General features: G+C 38.2%; 1 protein-coding gene across 9 annotated transcripts in view; it reads right to left on the bottom strand.

The window, feature by feature from the left end:
• The window catches only part of JADE3 (jade family PHD finger 3), a 147,763-nt gene that overhangs the window by 45,561 nt on the left and 78,296 nt on the right, over window positions 1-23,906 (bottom strand). For all 9 annotated transcript variants that reach the window (XM_074324007.1, XM_074324008.1, XM_019716748.2 and 6 more), the window contains one exon: window positions 8,419-8,576. In XM_074324007.1, coding sequence (XP_074180108.1) covers window positions 8,419-8,576 — 158 coding nt within the window. The remainder of the gene's footprint in view (window positions 1-8,418; window positions 8,577-23,906) is intronic.

The raw sequence follows: 23,906 nt of genomic DNA, 5'->3' as shown, positions 1-23,906 counted from the left end.
TAGTTAGAAATTTATACCTGTCACAAAGTGGTAAACCCCTCCCGCAATCTACTACCCCTCTGACATCGTATATAGCTGTTACAATTCCACTGACTCCATTCCCTACGCTGTACTCCACATCCTGTGACCACATATATATTAAATTATAGTTGACATTCATTATTATTCAGCTTCAGGCGTACACTGCAGTGGTCAGGCATCTACAGTATCCATGAAGTGGTCTCACTAATAAGACAACTGTCCACTGGATAACCTACAAAATCTTTACAACATTATTGATTATATTCCCCAAACTGTCTGTCGCATCCCCGTGGCAATCTTGTGATTACCGACTGTGCTTTCTAATCCCCTCACCTTCTCCCTCACCATCCTCCCATCTAGGAACTCTGTTTTTCTCTGTATCTCTGATACTGTTTCTGATTAGTTTGGCATTTATTCTATTCTTTAGATTCCACATATAAGTGATCATATGGTATTTTTCTTTCTTCATCTGACTTGTTTCACTTAGCATAATGTTCTCTAGGTCCATCCATATCGTTGCAAATGGTAAGATTTCATCTTCTTTATGGCTGCGTAATACTCCATTGTATAAATGTACCACAGTTTCTTAATCCAGTCATCTACTGATGGGCATTTCAGTTGTTTCCACGTCTTAGCTATTGTGAATAGCGTTGCAATAAACATAGAGGTGCATAAATTTTTTCGAATTACCGTTATGGCTAGATACCTAAGAGTGGAATTTCTGAGTCATAAGGTAGTACCATTTCCAGTTTTTTGAGATATCTCCATATTGATTTCCATAGTGGCTGCACCAATCTGCAATCCCACCAACAGTGCACGAGGGTTCCCTTTTCTCCACATCCTCGCCAGCACTTGTTGTTTGTTGATTTACTGATGATAGCTATTCTGACCAGAATGAGATGGTATCTCATTGTGGTTTTTATTTGCGTTTCTCTAGTGATTAGTGAGGTTGAGCATTTTTTCATGTCTGTATGTCCTCTTTAGAGAAATGTCTCTTCATGTTGTCTGCCCATTTTTTAATTGGGTTTTTTTTTTGGTGTTGAGTTGAATGAGATTTTTATCAATTTTGGAAATTAACCCCTTATCAGATGTATCTTTGACAAATATCTTCTCCCATTCAACAGGATGCCCTTTTGTTTTATTGATGGTATCCTTTGCTGTGAAAATATTTTTTAGTTTGATGTAATCCTACATGTTTCTTTTTACTTTTTTTATTGGGGAATATTGGGGGACAGTGTGTTTCTCCAGGGCCCATCAGTTCCAGGTAGTTATCCTTCAGTCTAATTGTGGAGGGTGCAGCTCAGCTCCAAGTCCAGTCACCATTTTCAATCCATTTTCAATCTTTAGTTGCAGGGGGCGCAGCCCACCATCCCATGCAGGAATTGAACCGGCAACCCTGCTGTTGAGAGCTCACACTCTAACCAACTGAGCCATACGGCTGCCCCTCCAGCAGCTCATTGGCAGCTCGTTGTATCTGATCTAGTTGTGGAGGGCGCAGCTCACTGGCCCATATGGGAATTGAACTGGCAACCCCGTTGTTCAGAGCTTGTGTTCTCACCAACTGAGCCATTCGGCCACCTGTATGTTTATTTTTTATTTTGCTTTCCTTGCCCGAGGGGATATATCAGTAAAAATATTGTCCCATTTTCTTATTTTGATTTACCATGTCACTCATTATGTACAATGCATATTTACTTACACTAAAACTCAATCAATTGCTTGATAAAGTGAAAAAAATCTTTTTTACTTTCAGTATAGAAAAGGCAAGTGGTTAAAATGGGAGATTCAGCCCTTTTTATTTGCTATTATTCCCAAATCTTCCTTGTTTTTATACCCTTTTCTTCCTATCCTCATTTTTGTTTTTCTTACCAGAGTATCTTTTGCTTTTTCATTAATTTTCTTTCCTGATATCTACCCATTTTCCTCTTTGCTTCCTTTGCCTTATTCTCCTTACAACAATAAATGTGTATTGAAAAACTACTACTTGACAGTAGGGCTTCTGCTTTTAGGTAGCTTATAGTCACATTCTGCTGTCTTTCTTTTCTCTTCTAATCACACACTGTTATGTTTTTATGTGCCCACTATCACTTATCACATTTTCTTACCATTCTATAGATTCCTCTATTTGTGATTGTTCACATACATGAAATGTATGTGCATATATACAGAGGGTGCCAAAAAATGTATACACATTTTAAGAAAGGAAAAAACTTTATTAAAATTACATGGATGGCAACCACTTTGAGCAGCTCTTGTAACTGCAGAGGTCAAACGTGACTTGTATTCATCTTTTGTTATTGGTATATATTGAGTATTACAGTTTTAATGCACTTTTTTCCTTTCTTAAAATGTTTTTGGCACCCTCTGTATATAGATGTGAATGATACTTTTATTAACATTAATTGGGGTATAAATGACATACATTAAACTGCATATACTTTAAATGTACAAATTAGTTAAGTTCTGACAAACATATATATACATCTCTGCAACCAACATTACAGCCAAGATAATGAATATATCCATTACTTCCAAAAGTTTCCTTGTACCTTCCTGTTCCACTCTCCTCTTCCAAAAAATTACTGATCTGCTGTCACTACAGATTACAGGTAGTCCTTGTTCTGCCCTGTGGCATGGTACTGTAAAAATGACTGTGCAAGCTGAAACTGAAAAGCAATCTTAATAATCAATGGGGAAAATTATTATTGTTCAGTGACCCTTAAAATTTTTGTCAAAACATTAAAACCTCTCTTATTGTGGGTTACAAATATATAGGGAAATAAAAATTGTAAAACCAGTATGTGTTTAATACACTATAATTTGAAACACTGTGAATTTAAATTCTTTTTGTAAAAACTTATCAAGAGTACAGTGCTTGATTCCTTTTCATTGCATGATTTATGATAAAGAGAAAGCACCTTTTCTAGGCTTTGACAAATTGTCATACTCCTTTTTAAATTTAGATTAGTTTCCAACATTTTGTCCTTTGTGTTTTCAGTGTTGTAAAATATTTCTGAGAGTTCCTTTAATGTGGTTTCCCCCTCAACCCCACTCTGGTTCAAGCTGTTGTTCAGTCTAGTTGTGGAGGACGCAACTCCCTCGTCCATGTTGGTATTATGAACCTTGCGCTCCCCTGGGCTGAGGCAGTCTGTCACTGGCAGTCGGTCGGCCGCTCACAGCAGCTCTTGCTGGCTGCTGGCCACTCACGCTGGCTGCCGGCTGCTCATGACAGCACATGGTAGCCCACGGCAGCGCATGCCGTTGTCCGGCTGCGCACAGCAGCCCAGCTCCAGGTGGAGCCATTGTTCACAATCTTAGCTATAGAGGGCGCAACTCACTGGCCCATGTGGGACTCGAACCGGTGACCTCGGCGTTAGGAGCACGGTGCTCCAACCACCTGAGCCACCGGGACGCCCTAATGTGAAATTTTTTGTTGGCATCATTTTCTCCAGGCTATCTTCATTCTTTTTACCACAATCACTTTATTTATGTCTGTAATTTCACTTTCACTAAGTTCCTTTGGCTGCACATCTAGAGCCTCTCAACAACAGTGCATCCACATTCCCACAGTCAGCTATTCTGTAACTCCATTAAGTTTGATTCAAATTTCTCTTCTAGGATTATCACTTTTTATTTCTTTAAATGTTTGGTAGAATTCTCCAGTAAAACCATTTGGGCCTGGAGGTATTTTTTTAGGGAGAGTTGTTAATTAAAAATTCAATTTCATGAACAGTTATGGGCTACTCAAATAATGTATTTCACATTGGGTGAAGCTGTGGTAATTTGTTCAGATAACCCTCAGGAAGGCAGAAAAAAAAACCAGAAATAAAAAAACAGAGAACATACACAATAAGATAAACTAAAATGGCAGACTTAAACCCTAACATATCAATAATTACATTTAGTGTAAATGATGTAAACCCCTTAAAAGACAGAGATTGACAGAGTGGATTAAAAACATGATCTAAATATATGTTGTCTACAAAAAACATACTTAAAATATAAGCATATATGTAAGTTGAAAAGAAAAAGACATATAAGGCAAACATTATTCAAAAGAATCAGGAGTAGCTATATTAATATCAGATTAAGTAGACTTCATAGCAAAGCAAATTACCAGAGATGGAGAGGCACATTATATAAAGACATAAGGATCAATCCAAGAAAACATAGCAATTGTAAATGTATGTGCACCAAATAACTGTGTTGCAAAATATGTGAAACAAAAACTGATTGAACTGAAAGGATAAATAAACAGCTTCTCAATTATAGTTGGGAGTCTTGAACCTATCTCAGTAATTGACATAATAGACAGAAAATGTTTAAGGATATAGAAGAACTCAACACCATCAACTAATAGGATCAAATTAACAATTATAAAACACTCGACCCAAGAGCAGCAGCATTGTTTTCAAGCATCCACAAACATGTACCATAATAGACCATATCCTGGGCCATAAAATAAACCTCAACAAATTTAAACAAATTGGAACTATACTGAGTGTGTTCTCTAATTACAATGGAATCAAAACTAGAAATCGGTAACTAGAAGATAACAAGAAAATATCCACATGCTTGGAAACTGAAAACCACATTTCTAAATAAAATGAATCTCAAAGGGGAAAAAAGGTGAAAGATGAAGTCTAAAGGGGAAAATACACTAAAGGGAATGAAAATGAAAATAGAACACATCAAAATTTGTGGGACACAACTAGAGCAATGCTGAGAGGGCAATTTATAACACTAAATGCTTACATTGGAAAAGAGGAAAAGTCAAATCAATAAGCTGAGCTCCCAATTCAAGAAACTAGTTAAAGAGCAAAATAAACCCAAAGTAAGCAGAAGAATTGAAATAATAGAAAGAGCAGGAAAAATGAAATTAAAAACAGAAAAAAATAACAAAACAAAGATGATTCTGTGACATGGTCAATAAAATTGATCAACCTGTAGCAAATAAAAAAGGAGATAAAAATTGCCAGTATCAGGAATGAAAGAAGAGATACTATCATTTCATTTTGCTTCAAATGTGTTCACAATTGTTCACTGAAGCATTTTTATAATGACTGCTTTTAAATCTTTATTAGGCAATTCTCGTATCTGTGTCATCTTGGTACTGGCATCTATTAACTATCTTTGATCAAGTTGAGATCCTCTTGGTTCTTGGTATAAGTGATTTTTTTTCATACTGCAACTTGGGACTCTGGACCTTTAAACTTTCTGTTTTGACTCGCTTCCTCTGACACTGCTCTGCATGGAGATTGGGTTAGGGAGAGGGGTTATCACCTCATTACTACCATGGTTGCAGAACTCTTGGTTCACCATTTGGCCTCTGTCGATATCCAAGGGCAGGGACTCTGTTACTGCTGGGTGAGGCTGGGAGTTCTGGCTCCCCATTAAGCCCCCACTGATGTTCCTCCCTCACTGGGATTGGTAAGAGCACCTTATTACTGCTCTCTATGTGGCCTCCTCCACTGACATTACAGGAAGAGGAGGTGCCCTCATTACTACTGGGCAATGGTGAAAGTCCCAACTTTGCACTCAGTCTCCTCTGATACCACCTTAGATGGGAGGGGAAGGGATGCATCATTACTGCAGGATTGAGGTGGAAGTCTAGCTTCCCCACTGTTACTGCTATGGGCTATATAAACATATTGACAGCAAGGACGTGCAAATGCCCGACTCTTCTGTTCACTCATGATGCTGTTCTAATTTTTAGGGGCCAGATGTTGGTGTCAATGATGGTGAGCTAGTAAGGCTCAGGATGCATGTTCGGCATGACTGGAGCTTTCCTCAACAGAGCAGACAGTCTCTGTGGGTGGGACAGCTTGGGCTTGTGTTTCCAGAAGGGACTCAACAAGCATTTCTGGAGCATGAACCTGGTGCTAAGGACAGAGAATTCAAGGATGTATAACCTCTGTCCTTTAAGAACCTAATACTGGGGGTGCCAAAAAAATGTATACACATGACTTGTATTCATCTTTTGTTATCGGTATATATGGAGTATTGCAATTTTAATACAGTTTTTTTCCTTTTTTAAAATGCATGTTCCTTTTTTTGGCACCCTCTGTATGTACTAGAAATAGATGTACAGGGGCCGGCCCGGTGGCTCAGGCGGTTAGAGCTCCGTGCTCGTAACTCCGAAGGCTGCCGGTTCGATTCCCACATGGGCCAGTGGGCTCTCAACCACAAGGTTGCCAGTTCAATTCCTCGAGTCCCGCAAGGGATGGTGGGCTCTGCCCCCTGCAACTAAGATTGAACACGGCACCTTGAGCTGAGCTGCCTCCTGGATGGCTCAGTTGTTGGTTGGAGCATGGGCTCTCAACCACGAGGTTGCCAGTTCAATTCCTTGAGTCCTGCAAGGGATGGTGGGCAGCGCCCCCTGCAACTAAAATTGAACACGGCACCTTGAGCTGAGCTGCCGCTGAGCTCCCGGATGGCTCAGTTGGTTGGAGTGCGTCCTCTCAACCACAAGGTTGCGGTTCGACTCCCGCAAGGGATGGTGGGCTGTGCCCCCTGCAACTAGAAAACGGCAACTGGACCTGGAGCTGAGCTGCGCCCTCCACAACTAAGACTGAAAGAACAACAACTTGAAGCTGAACAGAACCCTCCACAACTAAGATTGAAAGGACAACAATTTGACCATTGTTCCCCAATAAAGTCCTGTTCCCCTTCCCCAATAAAATCTTTAAAAAAAGAAAAAAAAAAGAAAAAAGAAATAGATGTACAATGAGAGGTATAATTTCTCATAGTAGGCAGCAGATTCCATCAGCCCCTTTATCTGTTGCTATCCCTTCCCTTCCCTCACCCACTCTCCCTCCCTTCACTCACTCATTCACTCACTCTTATACCAAGCATTTTATTTCATTCCAGCCTTTGTGTAAAGCACTGGGAACACAAAGGCCAGTAAGAAAAAATGGTTTCTAAAACCAGTCATTACTCTTGAGGAGCTGAACTTACTACTTACTCTGGCAGAAAAGTCCTTTCTCCCCTTCCTACAAAACCAAAGTCCTGTCTTGCTTAAACTTTCTTCTCTAATCTTTGCAAACGAAGGCTACAGGCTTCTAGTCAACCCAATTATTTCAGCTATCCCCTTTCATTTATACAAATGTATACACATTTTAAGAAAGGAAAAAACTGTATTAAAATTGTAATGCGAGTACTCAATATATACTGGCAACAAAAGATGAATACAAGTCATGTGTCTACATTTTTTTTGGCACCCCCAGTATTTATGCATTCTACAACTAAATGTTTTGGCCCTTTATTTATAGATGCTATCACTATAAGGCCCCTATTATAATGAAGCAACTTCTCATGGTGTTACGCATTACAAGGGTTATTATGGGGTTATGTAATGAATGCTCTGCTTCTCTTCAAAGACAAATAAATTCTACTGATTGTTCAGTCAGACTTGGAAATCCTCGTCTCCAAAAATCTTATTATAATTTCAGACTGGACTCCAAACAGCTTTATCCTGTAAATGGGCACATATTATATCCCCAAATAATTGAACTTGACTGTAACTACTGGCCTATTTTAGCCTGGCATAATCTGCCAGTAGTCTGAGTGAACTGGTAAACATGGTATATGCTTTTGCATTTATGAATGTATGAAACTCTGTCCCTAAGCAACACACAGATAACCATAAGAACATTCATTTCCTGGGCCGGCCCGGTGGCTCAGGCTGTTGGAGCTCCGTGCTCCTAACTCCGAAGGCTGCCGGTTTGATTCCCACATGGGCCAGTGGGCTCTCAACCACAAGGTTGCCGGTTCAACTCCACAATGGATGGTGGGCTCCACCCCCTGCAACTAAGATTGAATACAGGGGCTGGCCCGGTGGCTCAGGCGGTTAGAGCTCCGTGCTCCTAACTCCGAAGGCTGCCGGTTCGATTCCCACATGGGCCAGTGGGCTCTCAACCACAAGGTTGCCAGTTCAATTCCTCGAGATGGTGGACTCTGCCCCCTGCAACTAAGATTGAACACGGCACCTTGAGCTGAGCTGCCTCCCGGATGGCTCAGTTGTTGGTTGGAGCGTGGGCTCTCAACCACAAGGTTGCCGGTTCAACTCCCGCAAGGGATGGTGGGCTGTGCCCCCTGCAACTAGCAACGGCAACTGGACTTGGAGCTGAACTGCACCCTCCACAACTAAGATTGAAAGGACTTGGGAAAAAAAGGGCTGTGCTCCCTGCAACTAGCAATGGCAACTGGATCTGGAGCTGAATTGTGCCTTCCACAACTAAGATCGAAAGGACTTGACTTGGAAAAAAAGTCCTGGAAGTACACACTGTTCCCCAATAAAGTCCCGTTCCCTTTCCCCAATAAAACCTTAACCCCCCCCACACACAAAAAAAACACACACATTGATTTCTTAAGTCAAAGGTGCAAGCATGCAAATACCTGAGGGTAGGCTGTGGAACAGCGTCTGGACTGGCTGGTACCTGGACTCCCTTTTCCCATTCTTCTTTCCATGTATCCGCAAAGAGGTAATAGCTGTCAGGATTAACGTGGTGAGAATCTGAAATTTTCATGGCACTGATGAGGTCCTTTCGGAATACCTGGAAGACATTGCACACACCTTGAGATGACCATCACTAAGGAACTGACACCACTTAACTGTCTTTTAAAAAGACCATCCCCACCTACTCTACATTTCAACAAGAGAGACATCTCTAACTTCCTAAATGGCCAGATTACCTTCTTCTAATTGGAAGGGGATTGAAATACTGACAAAGAAGCCAGCTTGCTCTATATCTAATAAAGAGTAAAGTTTTAGTATTTATACTAAGGACAATTTGGCAGCCTGTGGTTCGTGGATAGGCATGGGGGTGTCTCTGATGCCCCTGAAGCTGTATGACAAATATCGAGTAACAGCATGTTTCTGGGGAGAGCAAAGCTTTCATCAGATGCTCAGATGGGCTTGTGATCCCAAAAGAATAGGGAAGCTCCTTATATGAGTCCTGAATTATTCCTGAATTATTTTCTTGGGCTCCTTAAATTTAAATTAACAATACAGGTTACTCTAAAACAGTTTGTATAAAACAAATAATCCTTAACTCTCTCAAATTAAGTAAAAAGTATCCCCATATAACTTATAATTGTTTATTTAGCTATCACCTTAATTTTTAATTATTTACTCAGAAATAATTTTAGACTTACAGAAGTTACAAAAATAGTACAAAGCTCCTGCATGCCCTTCACATAGTTTTCTCTAATGTTAACATTGAGTATAACCAGAGCACAATTGCCTAAACCAAAAAATTAACATTGCTACAATACTATTAATTAATCTACAGACCTTATTCACATTTTACTAATTTCCCCCTAGTGTCCTTGTTCCAGAATTCAATCCAAGATCCCACATTGCAATTAGTTGTCATGTCTTAGTACCCTCGGATTTGTGATAGTTTCGCAGTCTTTCTTTGTCTTTCAGGACGTTGACACTTTTGAAGAGTACTAGTCATATATTTGGTAGAATTTGGGTTTCTGTGATGTTTTCTTATGATTAGACTGAGGTTATTCATTTTTTGGCAAGAACACCACAGAAATGATGCTGTGCCCTTCTCATTTCATTATATCAGGGATATACAATGCCAGTCTTATTAGTAGTGATGTTAAACTTGATCACTTGGTTAAGGTAGTGTCTTGCTTGTTTTCTTCACTATCAGGTTACTATATTTCCCTTTGTAATTAAAAAAATATCTTAGAGGAGCTACTTTGAGATTATAAAAACATCCTGTTTCTCCTCAAACTGTCATGAACTAATTTTAGTATCCATTGGTAGATATCTTTCCTGCAACAATTATTTCTGTGGTGTTCTAATGGTGATTTTCTATTTCCGTCAGTCCTACATTTATTAATTCAAATTCTTTTCTAAGAAAGATGTGTCCTTTCTCCCTTACCGTGTTTCCCCGAAAATAAGACCTAGCCAGACAATCAGCTCTAATGCGTCCTTTGGAGGAGCAAAAATTAATATAAGACACAGTCTTATTTTACTGTAAGACACAGTCTTATTTTACTGTAAGACACAGTCTTATTTTACTGTAAGACTGGGTATAATATAATATGATATAACATAATGTAATACCGGGTCTTATATAATATATATTAATTTTTGCTCCAAAAGACACAGTAGAGCTGATTGTCCGGCTAGGTCTTATTTTTGGGGAAACACGGTATTTACCTGTTTATTTATATCATTATAGACTTGTGGATATCTATTTTATTCTTTGGATTATAATTCAGTATTATTATTTATTTTGTTCATGAAACTGTCCCACCTTTGGTCATTTGGAACGCTTTCAGGTTGGCTGGTGCCTGTGCTCTTTTAATACATCCCATACTTTTTGGAGTATTTCCTTAATTTCCAATATTACAACATGTCCCGGCATGTTTATATCTTCCACCTGGTTACAAAAGCTATTCATTTTATATGTGAACTTCATATCCTGCTACCACATTGAATTTTTTTTGAATTCTTTAATTGCTTTAATTTTATCATGAATTTTCCTATGGGTCTCCAGATAAACTACCATATCATCTACAAAAAGAGAGGGTTTTGTATCTTCTTTACCTAGTCTTATGTCTCTAATTGATTTCTCTTCTTTAATTGCATTGGCTAATACCTTTACTAATATTTGGAATAGTAATGGGGATAGTGGGCATATCTGCTTTTTTCCTGAAATTAGTGGAAATGTCTCTAGTGTTTCCCATTAAATAAAATACTAGGTTGAGGACTATGGTGTATACACTTTATAATGTTAATAAAGTATCTTGCAGCTCCTATTTTCTTGAATGTTTTATAATGCCCGGGTATTGAATTTTGTTAAAGGCTTCTTCAGTGTATATGTAAATAAGTATATAATTTTCCTTAGATATATTAATATGTTGCATGATAATATTGGATTTCTTAAAATTGAGACAAACTTGCATTTCCAGAAGAATGTCATTTGGTCATATATTATTTTCTTAATATGGTATTGTAGCGTTTCTTTTTTTTTAAATTAAAGTTTATTGGGATGACAATGGTTAGTAAAGTTACATAGACTTCAGGTGTACAATTCTGTATTACATCATCTATAAATCCCATTGTGTGTTCACCACCCAGAGTCAGTTCTCCTTCCATCACCATATATTTGATCCCCTTTACCCTCATCGACCACCCCTCTCCCCCCTTACCCTCTGGTAACCACTAAACTATTGTCTGTGTCTATGAGTTTTTGTTTCTTCATTTGTTTGTCTTGTTCCTTTCAGCTTTACAACCCACATCAGTGAAATCATATGGTTCTCGACGTTTTCTGTGTGATTTATTTCATTTAGCAGAATAATCTCAAGACCCATCCAGGTTGTTGCAAATGGCACTATTTCATCTTTTCTTATGAAGAATAGTATCATTTTCTAATAACTCATTAATGTTTTTGTATTACATCCATGAGTGTTATTTATCTGCAGTTTTCTTTCTTTTTATTTTGTTTTTTATCTTTAAGGTTTAGGTATCAGTGTTATGCATGCTTCATAAAACAATTTAGGACATTTTCCTTCTGTTACAATGCTCTAGAATAATCTGAGAATCATGGTCCCTTTGAAACCATCTGCATTTGGTTCTTTTGGGGGAAGGCAGTTCCTTAATAATGTTCTCCACTTCTTTTTTTGAAATTTATTTCTTTAAGCTTTCTGCCTCTACTGGGGTCAATTTTGGTAATCTGTATTTCCATAGGAAGTTATCTATCTTATCCAGGTTTTCAAATTTATTTGTACAGAGGTTTGCAAAGTACAGGCAGTTCCACTTTATACAGCAGTGTGGGGCCATAAAAATGACAGTGCACATAATAACTATGAAAAGTGATCTTAACAATTAATGGGAAAATTATGATTTTGTATACCTTTAAACATTTTGGTCAAAATATTAAAGTCCTTTACTGTTGGCCATAAATACATAAACGAAAAAATAGAGCTACTGTACTATTTTTAGTATACTGTAATTAAACATTAGAAACATTGAGAAGTAAATTTTTTTGTAGAAAAGCTTATCAGGAGTAGGTAGAACAATGCTTGCCTTCTTTTTCTCATCATATAACAAGATATGGAGCAAGCATCTGAACTGGAATGTTTTCATTATCTTAAAAAAACCAAACCTATAATTTCAGTTTGAATTTCCCCTTTTCACCCAAGAGTTGTTAAATAGATTTTAAAATTTCCATAGGGAAGGACCTTTCTGTTTTTGTTAATTTCTGATTTTACTGCATTGTGGTCAGTGTTGTTTATAATATTTCTACTTAATGGAAATGATTGATGCTTCCTTTGTGACTTAATATACTTGATCATATTTTGTGTATGTACCCTAGATATTGGAGCAGGTGTAGTCTCTAGTACCTCTAAAATCAAGCTGTAGAATTTGATATACATTCATCAAGATGTACCTTACTGCTTATGTTGTTTAGACCTTCTATCCCCTTATTTTTTTGGTCACTTAATCTGTCTGATATGGAGAGGGGTGTTTGAAAATCTCCTATGATTAGTGTGTTTCTATGTATGTCTCCTTGCATCTCCTATAGTCTTTGCTCCATGAAGTGGTTGCTGTGTTATTCAATGTATAATGATTCACAAGTATTGTACCTTCATGGTGAACTGTAGCTTTTAGCATTAGAGTGTCCTTTCCTGTTTTGGGGGTTTGGTTTCTACTTTGTATGATATTCATATCACAACTCCTGCTATTTTTGTTTCCATTTTCCTGGTATACCTTTGTCCATCTCTTTTTTTTAATCCTTTCTGAATAGATGTTTTAGGTATGCTCTTATATACAGCATATAACTGGGTCTTGTTTTGTAAGCCAAAAATATTTTTAACAGATGTTAAGCCCATTCATATTTATTGGCATGACTCATATATTTGGTCTCAACTCTCATATTTTATAATTATGTATATTATATTTCCTATGCTTCTTTCTTTATCAGATTTCTTTGCTTTTAATTGTAATTTTTTTATATTTAAGAAGGTTTTCAGTTTTATTCTAGTTATCTTTGTACTTATATCTTTTAAAAATGTCCTTAGTCTCATTTTATTTTTTCTTTCTTTCTTTCTTTTCATTTTCTTTTTTATAAACTTTTACTATCTACTTTATTCACTTTTATCGCTTTCAGTGAACTCCTCACGGGTGAAGAGGACAGGACTGATATGTCTACGGCGGCAGCCAAGAGGCTCCAGTGCGAGCCTTAACCCTACCCCTGGCCAGGGAGCCCAAGCTGTGTGGAACGTCCAGAGGCCAGAGGGAGGGGATGATGATATGGGTACAATTACAACCCGGACTTGTGGAAATGAAGAGATTCCCCATAGTTCATTTTCTGCACTCTCAGCACAATTAGGTATTGACAATATGGGAATGGGGATCCATCCAAAGTGTGATGTACTATTATCCTCTGGTTGAAAAGGCCTCTGGATGACTAAGGGGCCCAGAAATGTGCTCACCAGCCTAGAAATGTGATTTCAATGGCTGTGGCAGCCTAAGCTTTGTGATTCTGCCTTTTAAACAACAGGGGAAAAAAAGCATGCCGTGCTTTTTTTAAGTATGCCGTGAGTGCTGGCAATGATTTCAGTGATTAAGTCCCAGTTAGTGTCTTAAGCAATGAGGGAATACACTTTCACACGAAAGCACACATACGCTGGTCTATATCTCACCTACTAATTTCTAATTCTGAAAAAAATTTAAAAACCACTTGCAAGCTGAAGATAAATGTGTCCACGTTTCAGGAAGATCAAAGGAAGAGCTGCTATCAAGCAAACATTTTAGCCTTTCATGCTAATAAAGGTTCTCTGAGGAGAAACACTGTCCAAATTACGTGTAGAGGCACAGAGAATTATCCAATGAAGCAATTAGTTCTCAGTTGGTGCAGTTCTGTTTAAACTGACGACATTTCAGATTGAACAGTCACATAATCAAATGATGCCATTTAAATGAATAATGACTCATTCCATTTGCTACTTTCCAGAGACAATTCTGCAAATGCCTATTGGTTTCACTTACGGAAAATTTCGAATTAATAACATGACCTGAGCAAAGTAGAGAATGAAACAAACCTTAAACATGCTGGTGGTCAGGTGGCAACAAAATGACTTTCCTACCAAGAATCCTAGCCTATTAAAGTTAATTGGGTGCTATGGAGGGAGAAAGCTACGTCTAGCAGGAAACAAAAACTGGTGGTTTATTACATAATGCTTTGTATAAGGGGGTAAGAAACGATCACAGACATATCCGTTGAATATGTTTTGGACAGAGCTCAGTGTTCCGGGTGGCTAGTAGGAGAAATGGAATCACCATTTTCCTGAACACTCCGATCCATTTCAATAAATTATTAGCATGTCTTTAATGAGCCAGTGGTTAAGTGGCGGTAGCAATTTACAGTTGTGCTAAACTACTATCTTTGGGAAAGACAGTGGTGTGGGAATCCTACCGTAGATCCATAAAGAATACTAGAGCCAAGTATTAGGTTGGTGCAAAAGTAATTGCGGTTTAAAAGGTTAAGAATAATTGCAAAAACCGCAATCACTTTGGCAACAACCTGATATTTTTCAGCTTCTTAAAATATTTCATTATTTTCCATGTGATACACTTCACAATATAAATCAATTAACTGCAAAAGTACACTTTGGGCTTAATAATGCCACATTATCTAATCATACAGCATATGCCGTGAGTTCATACTTGATATAACTGCTTATGAAAACCTGTTCTGTATAGTTTCCTAAGGAATTAACCTGGAAACATACTGTAGTGGGTTGAATGGTGGCATCCAAAACAGATATGTCCAGATCCTAATTTCTGGAACCTGTGAATATTAACCTTATTTGGAAAATGGATCTTTGTGGATGTAAATAATTTTAAAAATCAGAGATGAAGAGATCATCCAGGAAAATCCCAGTGGGCCTAAATCCAATGGCAAGTGTTTTTACAAAGAGAAAGGCTGAAGGAAATTAGAGGAAGAAGCGGAGGAGGCAGAGACTGGAATGACTCATTGATCTACAAGTCAATAAGTGTTGACAGTCACCAGTACCTGAAAGAGGTAAAAAAAAATGGAATCCCCCCTAAAATTGCTGGAGTGCAGCCTGGTCAATTTTGAACTTTTGGCCTCCAGAACTGTGAGAAAATAAACTCCTGTTGTTTTAAGCCACCCAGTTTGTGGTCATGTGTTACAGCAGCCCTAAAAACTAATACACATATTCGCCAAACAGAAGAGTAACTTGGAGACTCTAGACAAAGAGGTATAAAAGCAGAGGCCAGTGAAATCTGGCCTTTGCCCATGGCTTTGGAAATACCAAATCTTGGGCGGCTGGATGGCTCAGTTGGTTAGAGCGTGAGCTCTGAACAACAGGGCTACCGGTTCAATTCCCACATGGGCCAGTGAGCTGCGCCCTCCACAACTAGATTGAAGACAACGAACTGCTGAGCTGCCGCTGAGCTGCCAGAGGGGTGGCTGGATGGCTCAGTTGGTTAGAGTGTGAGCTCTCAACAACAAGGTTGCCAGTTCAATTCCCACATGGGATGGTGGGCTGTGCCCCCTGCAACTAAAGATTGAAAATGGTGACTGGACTTGGAGCTGAGCTGTGCCCTCCACAACTAGGGTTAAGGACGACGACTTGACTTGGAGCTGATGAGCCATGGAAAAACACACTGTTTCCCAATATTCCCCAATTAAAAAAAAAAAGAAAAAGAAAGAAATACATGCTCTTCAGGAACAGGCACTCTGTGAAGTCTGGGAAACCTTGCACTGCAGGAATACCAGTCAATTCACACCCTTCTTTCTTAAGTAAATGGCTAAACCCAATGACTACTGTAATTTTCCTGTCTACCTTTAGAGAAAAAAAAAAAGCAGACTTATATGATAAGCCTGACTTCAATTTTATAAGCTAGCCAGATTAAATAGCATCAGATCCAAAGTTTCCAGAGAAGCATTTTAACTCAAAGTAGAGTACAAGAGTCTGCCTTATCTTGCTATAGAAGTCAAACATCTCAAGCATGAGGCGGAACATAAAATGTTAAAGAGGGGATAGGAATGTAAGTTCAGTACTCAGGCATATATCTGCAAAGTGATATGAAATATATTACCAGACTGGTCTCATGAATCTTCTTCTGATAAGACTTTTTTGTTTGTTTGCTTGTTTTTAAAATGAATACAGGCAAATAAAATAGCTATAGTGTATCCTGGGTAGAGGTGTGAGTTTTATACACATACAGTGTCTCTCTCACACACACACACACACACACACACACACACACACACACACACACACTTGTCTATATTTTCATAAAGAAACAATAAAAGGATAAATCTAAAACTTAAAAAAAGGTTAGCTCTGGAGAGGGAGGAAAATAGGGAGAAGAGAGAGACAAAAGCTGGGTCTCTCTGAATGTATTTTGTTTCATGGTTCAATGTTTGAACCAAGCAAATTTTTTTTTCATATTTTTTGACTTTTATTTACTACTTTTCCCCGTGTCATATTCTAATATCCAGAGCATTTAAATATTTTACCCATTATAGGAGACCATCATTGGCAAATGTTTTAATATAGCTAAATATGAAATTAAAAATCTATGAAGAAAGTAAAATGGGTCTAGGGACAGACAGCCTGGATTGTTCTACTGGTTTTACCACTTAATAGTTTGGGGCAAGTTATCTAAATTCTGTGTGTCTCAGTTTACTCATCTGTAAAATGGGGATAATAATCACACTTACCTCAGAGGGGTTGTTGTTAAGGATTAAATGGGTGAATTTACATTAAGGGCTTAGCATGGTACTGGGCTCATAGTCATTGCTAAATAAATTCTAGCTGCAGTTATTTTATTATCACCATAGTCTCAGCTTTACTTCTAAAAGAGGAAGAATATGGCTGAGTTCTATCTAGTCCAGAAAGTAATCTGATGGGGTAAAGGAGATGTTTCTGGCTCAACTAAAACGTGCATGGTTTGGCTCCCAAAGACAGGGTTCCCAAGCAAGAGCCCCATCAAGACCTGTAACCAACATTCTAGAGACCACGAGTTAATGCAGAAACTTCACAAAATAAAACATGGCCATTTATTGCAAAATTAAAGATTATGAATGAAGGATCTGGATGTTGACACTGACCTAGGTAATGAAGTTGAGAAGTTTTACAAGTTCTTAATTGTGTGCCTATTTTATATGCACTGGTAGTTGCCCCAAAAGTTCCTGAAACAAAAAGGCTTTGTACTTACCAGATATCTGCTCATTTATGGTCAAAGAGGGGATTCACAGGCTAACATACAGCCCAGAATCTATGCCAAGTCCAACAGTGCATGCTCGTCTTGGCCTCTCAGATGCTCACAGAAACAAAGGAGGCCTCACTAGGAATTCAATTAGAATATCAATGCTTAACCTGCCAGCGCCACAAAATGAAAATGCCCTTCACGGACAGCTCTGGCTTTTACTGCTCTCATTAACATCTCTCAGTGCACAGTTTCTTAAAGCACAGCTAGTCTGAACATTTATGCGACATTTTTTAGAGGAAAAGCCAAACATTTACTTCCTGTCTGACACAAAGGGGAACACTGTCTGGTTCGTGTGAATGAAGCAACTAGAGATTGATCACTTTTGATTCACAGTCACTTAAATCTGAAACTATACATAACTGACCACAAACAGATGTGTCACCCCGTAAGCACACAAAAAAAACCAACTGCAAACATGGTAACTATATTTAAATAGAGTTAACCGTAAGCAATTTTCTTAGAATTATACAATCTTACGGCAAGAAAAGATTTTCAGGTTATCTACAAGAATCAACCACTTAAAACAGTGAAAACCTAGCACAGAATACAAGCTTATTCTTATATGGTAACAAAGGTACCCACTATTGTCAAGACATTGTTTCCCACAATGATATTTTTTTCCAATGAAGCAAAGCTGATTCAATTTCTAAGTTTAAAACTTTAAAAATCATGTAAATATTTTACATGGAAATATTTTTCAAACAGTTTAAAATTATTCTCAAGTTTCTTATAAAAAATGGGACATTTTTGATGGCTACCGGCTGCCATTCACTGGAACATCAATTGCCATAAAGCAATGTACTTCGGGGCTGTGTTGGGAGGTTTGATTACGCCCCTTGCCCCATAAATAACAGAGGTGTATGCATCCTGGTCATGGAGGAGGGGGAGCAACTGAGTCTGACTTGGAGATCTGGGCAATTTTCATACAAGAGATGACATCTGAGGTTTGCTCTGCAAGTTTCTCTCCCATCCCTCAATGTCCCTTTTTGTGCAGTAAATGTGCATTTGCAAGCTTAGTGCTTTTTATCTGCTGTGGGCCAGAAAATCAAATAATCAAGCTTGTCAAAAAATACAGATAAAGTGATGTAAATAGGCTCTATGTGAGGGTATTGCAGTGTTCTCTGCTGAGTTAAAATATATGAGCATTCACTCTGGTGCCGTGAAAATCTTGGACGTAATACATGAGTCACAGATGATATGCAGTCAGTCCTTTAAGATAGCCCCTGAAAGCCCCTGAACCCTACGTGAGATTCACACACCCATAGGAAACTCTTCTCTAAAGGATAAATCAGGGGGAAGGCAGGTTCAGAAATCTCACCAAAGCACTAAACATCCAAAAAAAAAAAATAAATAAACAAACAAACCAAAAAATCGATTAAGGCGGCTAATTAAGCCCCAGAAAAAAATGATCATTTATATTGCGTTTCAATGACTAATTGCCTGTAAAAAAATAGGGTTTATCTCGGACCTATAGAGGGTCAGAAAGAAGAAACTCCAATCCTTACAAGAAGGAAAAAGGCAGGACAGGCAGCAAATTAACGATTTTTGTGTGACTCCGTTACAGAAATGAGTCACAGGACAAATGGCCAACTCAAAGAGGGACAGGAATGGCTGCGGGGAGACACTGGACAGGAGCATTTGCTCACCTGGCGCAGAAGCCACAATACCAACACGACACTACAAATTCTGATGAATTGCTGGGGCCACACGGGGACTGCTGTGAGAGTACGAAGTTCCTGGGGATGTAGTCACACAGGGTTCCCACCCTCTCATAAGCTTTTTCTCCAGGACTCCAACTTGGCTCTCTTATGGAAGATGGGGGGGAAAGCTGGAGAAAAGGTCCCCCGTGGTGCTGTCTGGGTCCCTGGGGCTCAGTGTCCTGACTCCCTTACTGAACAAAAGGTTTCATCTCCAGGGGAAGGCTATCAAGTAAGGGCACTAATATAATTTCACTAGTGCTGGGAGAAAGGAAAAGCATCCGGCCTCAGCCTCCCTTGTGTTATCTAAGGGGGACAAAAGCCTTGATCTACAGACGGGAGAGCCTGAAGGATACAGACTGAGAACACCAGCGTATACTTGCTGCGGGCAGATAGCAGAATAGGGGGCAGGGGCAAAAAAGCTCTACCCTTTAAGTCCGCCTCCCCCATCTCACAGCATCACAGATGTAGGACCACTATGCACTCCAAAGACTGAGATGGCATCAGAAGATGAGAGAACACTGCCCCGCCCCCATGTCCTACCACCACGCTAAAGCCCCCGGTGGTAATAACAGTGGCTTACAGCTGGGAGAGCTGCAAAGGACAGACTCTCCCTCAGGACAAGCACAAAGGGAAGACTAAGCCAAGAGAGGAAACCAAAACAAGGCCACTAGAAGAATTTGAAGTCTCTGGTACCCACAGCAACAACAAATTTTACACCCTCATACACTGCTGCTGGTGGGAGTGGAAACTGATGAAGCCCCTTTAAAACAAATTTGGCATTTCCTCGAATGGCTAAAGAGTTACCATATGACTCCTTTACTGTATTCCATTCCTAGGTGATACTCAAGACAACTGAACACATGTCTACATAAAAACTTGGACCTCAATGTTCACAGCAGCATTATTCATAATACTACAAAAATGGAGACAATCCAATTGTCCATCAACTAATGAATGGATGAACAAAATGTGATCTTCTATACAATAGAATATCATTCGGTCATAAAACGATGAAGTACTGAGACATTCTAAAACCTGAATGAACCTTGAAAATGTTATGCTAAGTGAAAGAAGCCAGACACAAAAGGCTATATAGTGTATGATTCCATTTCTATGAAATGTCGACAACAGGCAAATCCATAGCGATACAAATTAGATTAGTAGTTGGCAGGGGCTGGGAGTAGGGGAATTGGGGAGTAACTGCTAATGGGTAGGGAGTTTCTTTCTGGGGTGAAGAAAATGTTCTACATTTAGATTGTGGTAATGGTTAAACAGTTCTCTGAATATACTAAAACCCAATGAATTATACACTTTAAATGGATAAATTGCCTGGCGTGAGAATCATATTTCAAGAAAGATGTTTAAAATAGTTTTGTTGTTGTTGTTTTTAGGGAGATTGTTGTGATGTCAGTGGACATCACCTGACAGGCCTTGATGTCCACTCCCACCCAGTGATACCAAGGTGCCCCCCACTCCTCAGTGTGGTATCAGCAGGGGTTAGGTAGACAGCCTGGATGATAGCCCATCAGTAATGAGGTACCCTTTACCACCACCACGCCTCCTGATATCAGGGAGGCAGCGAGGTAGGGATTTCCACCCCCCACCAAGTACTAAGGAGAGTAATGAGTAACTCCTGCCCCTTCCCAGACAGATGAGAGAACTATCTTCCTAGCAAGATAACAGAACTAGGATGGGGAGCCTAGGAATTCTGCAACTGGTGGTAAGGAGTCAGAGCCCCTCTTCCTCACTGGCCCATTTATTACAGAGGCCCAATAAAACAGATTTAAATAAGACTTAGTGTCTGATTACATACTACCAAAAAAGGCCAGGACACAATGGAAAAGTCACTCATCACACTAAGAATCAGGAGAGGCGACAACAGACACTAACACCGAGATGACACAGATGTTGGAATTATCTGACAAGGATTTCAAAGCAGCCATCATGAAAATGCTTCAATGAGAAATTACTAACACTTTCCTGAAACAAGAAGATTGACAGTTACTAACAATTGTCACCCCAATAAACTTTAATTAAAAAAAGAGAAAGTTTCAGCAAGGATATAGTGGACATAAAAAAATAACCAAATGGGAAATTTGAAATGGAATAACACAATGACTGAAATAAACTCAGGGAATAGGCTCAACAGAAAAATAGAATTAGCAGAATAAAGAATAAGGGAACAAGAGAAATTACCCAATCTGATCAGCAAAAAGAATATATACTGAATTAAAAAAAAAAAAGGTAAGAGTCTAAGGGACCTATGGTAAAAAAACGAAAGATTTAACATTCAAGCAATTGAAGTCCCAAGAAGAGACGGAGATAGAAGAAGGTGGACCTGAAAAAATAGTTGAAGAAATAATTGCTGAAAATGTCCCAAACTTTGCATATGATATAAACCTAGCTTCAGGAAGCTGATCAAACTCCAAACAGGATAAAAAAAAAGAAATTCATGCCCAGGCACATCATAATCTAACTTTGGAAAACTAAAAACAAAGACAAATCTTAAAAGCAACTGGAAAATAAATGACTGACTACCTACAGGGGAGCAACTATCTGAGTGAGAGCAGACTTCTCATTAGAAACCATGGAGGCCAGAGGTGCTAAAAGAAAAGTGTCGTCAAATCAGAATTCTATATCAAGTGAAAATATCCTTCAGGAATGGCCATAAAGCCAAGACGTTCTCAAATGAAGGAAAACTGAAAGAATTTGTCACCAGAAGACTCACCCTAAAAGAATAATGGCTAAAGGGAAACTGATTGATTGATTAATTTAATTTATTGGGGGTAACACTGGTTAGTAAAATTATATAGGTTTCAAATGTACATTTCTACAAAACATCATCTATCCATCGCATTGTGTGTAAGGGAATTCTTCAAACAGAAAGGAAACGAACAAAAGGAAAGTTGGAACATCAGGAATAAAGGAAGAACAAGAGAGTAAAAATATGGGTAAACATAATAGACTACCTTCCTCTTGAGTTTTGCAAATAATGTTTGATGGTTGAAGCAAATAGTACATTGTCTAAAGTAGTTCTCAATATATGTACAGAAAATATTTAAGACGATTATATAATAAAGGTGGGGGGTGGGTAAATGAACCTAAATTGGTGTTAAGAGTTTCTGTATTTCACTTGAAGTGGTAAAATGCAGAGAGCAGTAGACTGATAAGTTATATATGTAAAGGGTCCCACCCAAGAGCAACCACTAAAAATTGACACAAAAATACACACTCAAAACCACTATAGAAAAATCAACACGGAGTTTGTTTTTTAAATGTTCAAGTAATCCACAGGAAGACAGAAGATAAATCAGAGGGGGGAAAAAAACAAAAACCCAGAGAACAAATAGAAAACAAACAATAAAATGGCATATTTAAACCAAATAATACCAAAATTAAATATAAATGGTTTAAATATGCCAGTTAAAAGAGATTGTAAGAGTGGACTGAAAAATGACCCAACTATATATTATCTACAAAAAAATCACTTCAAATATCATATATATAGATCGAAAGTAAAAAGATGGAAAAAATATACCACACAAACATGAATCAAAAAGAAAGTCAGAAACTATAATAATATTAGATAGTGCAAAGACAAAGAGGGGCAATACATGATAAGAAATTTGCCAAGTAGATATAGGAACCCTAAATATGTATATACCTAACAAGAGAGCTTCAAAATATGTAAGGCAAAACTGATAGTACTGAAAGGAAAAATGGACAAATCCACAAGTACAGCTGGAGCCTTCTACAGCTCTCTCTAAACAATTGATAAACTATGAGGCAGAAAAAATCATCAAGGATATAGAGGAACACTATCAACCAATAGGACCCAACAACAGCAGAATACACATTCATTTCAAGTGCCCATGAAACACATACCAAGATAAACCATATTGTGGGCTATGAAACAAAACCTTGACAAACGTAAAAGAACTGAAATCATACAGACTATATTCTCTGACAAAAATGGACTCAAACTAGAAATCAGTAACAGAAAGGTAGCAGGAAAGTCTCCAAATGCTTGGAAACTAATAAACACACTTCTGAATAATCCATGGGTTAAAGAGGAAGTCTCAAGAGAAATAAAAAATATACCAAACTAGAATAAAATAAACGTATCAAAATCAATGGGATGTAGCTACATCCCAGTATTTAAAGAAAACTTTATAGCACTAAAATTCTTATATTAGAAAAGAGGAAAAATCTGAAATAGCCTAAGTACCCACCCTGAAGAATTTAGAAAAAGAACAAAATAAACCTAAAACAAAAAGGACTAAAATAATAAAGATCAGAAATCAATGGAATTGAAAAGAGAAAAATAATAGAGATGACTTCACTAATTTATGGAACAATTATAGCAGCACAACAAATTATGTGGTATTGGATTATAAACCAAGGTATAAATACGCATGAGTCCATACTGATATACAATTAAGCTATTAAATACAGTTTTAAATGAGGGAAGCATCCAAGGAGATTCTTACAATTGCTTAACTTTGGGAAACAATCAGATGAGCTAATATAAAGGTCTTGGCACATAAAATATCAAATAAATGGTAGCTATGAGAGGTAGGTGTGATAATGTCCATGTTATGATAACAAATTATTTCAGAGAGATGAAATAAGCCAGAGTAAAATGGAATCAATCTCTTCTAACACCAAGGCGAGTTTGGTCCTACAATATCAGGGTCTCTCTTTTATAACAGAATGTGAAACATAAATGAAAACACTTGCTTCCAGTAGCCCAGGTGCCCTATCCCTCACAACAAAAGACTGCTATTCTCACTGCGCTGGAGGCAGCAGGCCTTAAAGTCTAAAGCTTTTGAGTCACTTTCTATTCTAGGACCAGCTGTCCTAAATGGGAAAGCAGCAAGGTTTCTTTCTTTCTCACCATTATGTAGTCA

Source organism: Rhinolophus sinicus, chromosome X (genome assembly GCF_036562045.2).
Source record: "Rhinolophus sinicus isolate RSC01 chromosome X, ASM3656204v1, whole genome shotgun sequence".
NCBI lineage: Eukaryota > Metazoa > Chordata > Mammalia > Chiroptera > Rhinolophidae > Rhinolophus > Rhinolophus sinicus.
Note: the sequence above shows the minus strand (reverse complement) of the source record. Positions and strands in the feature narration are given on the sequence as shown.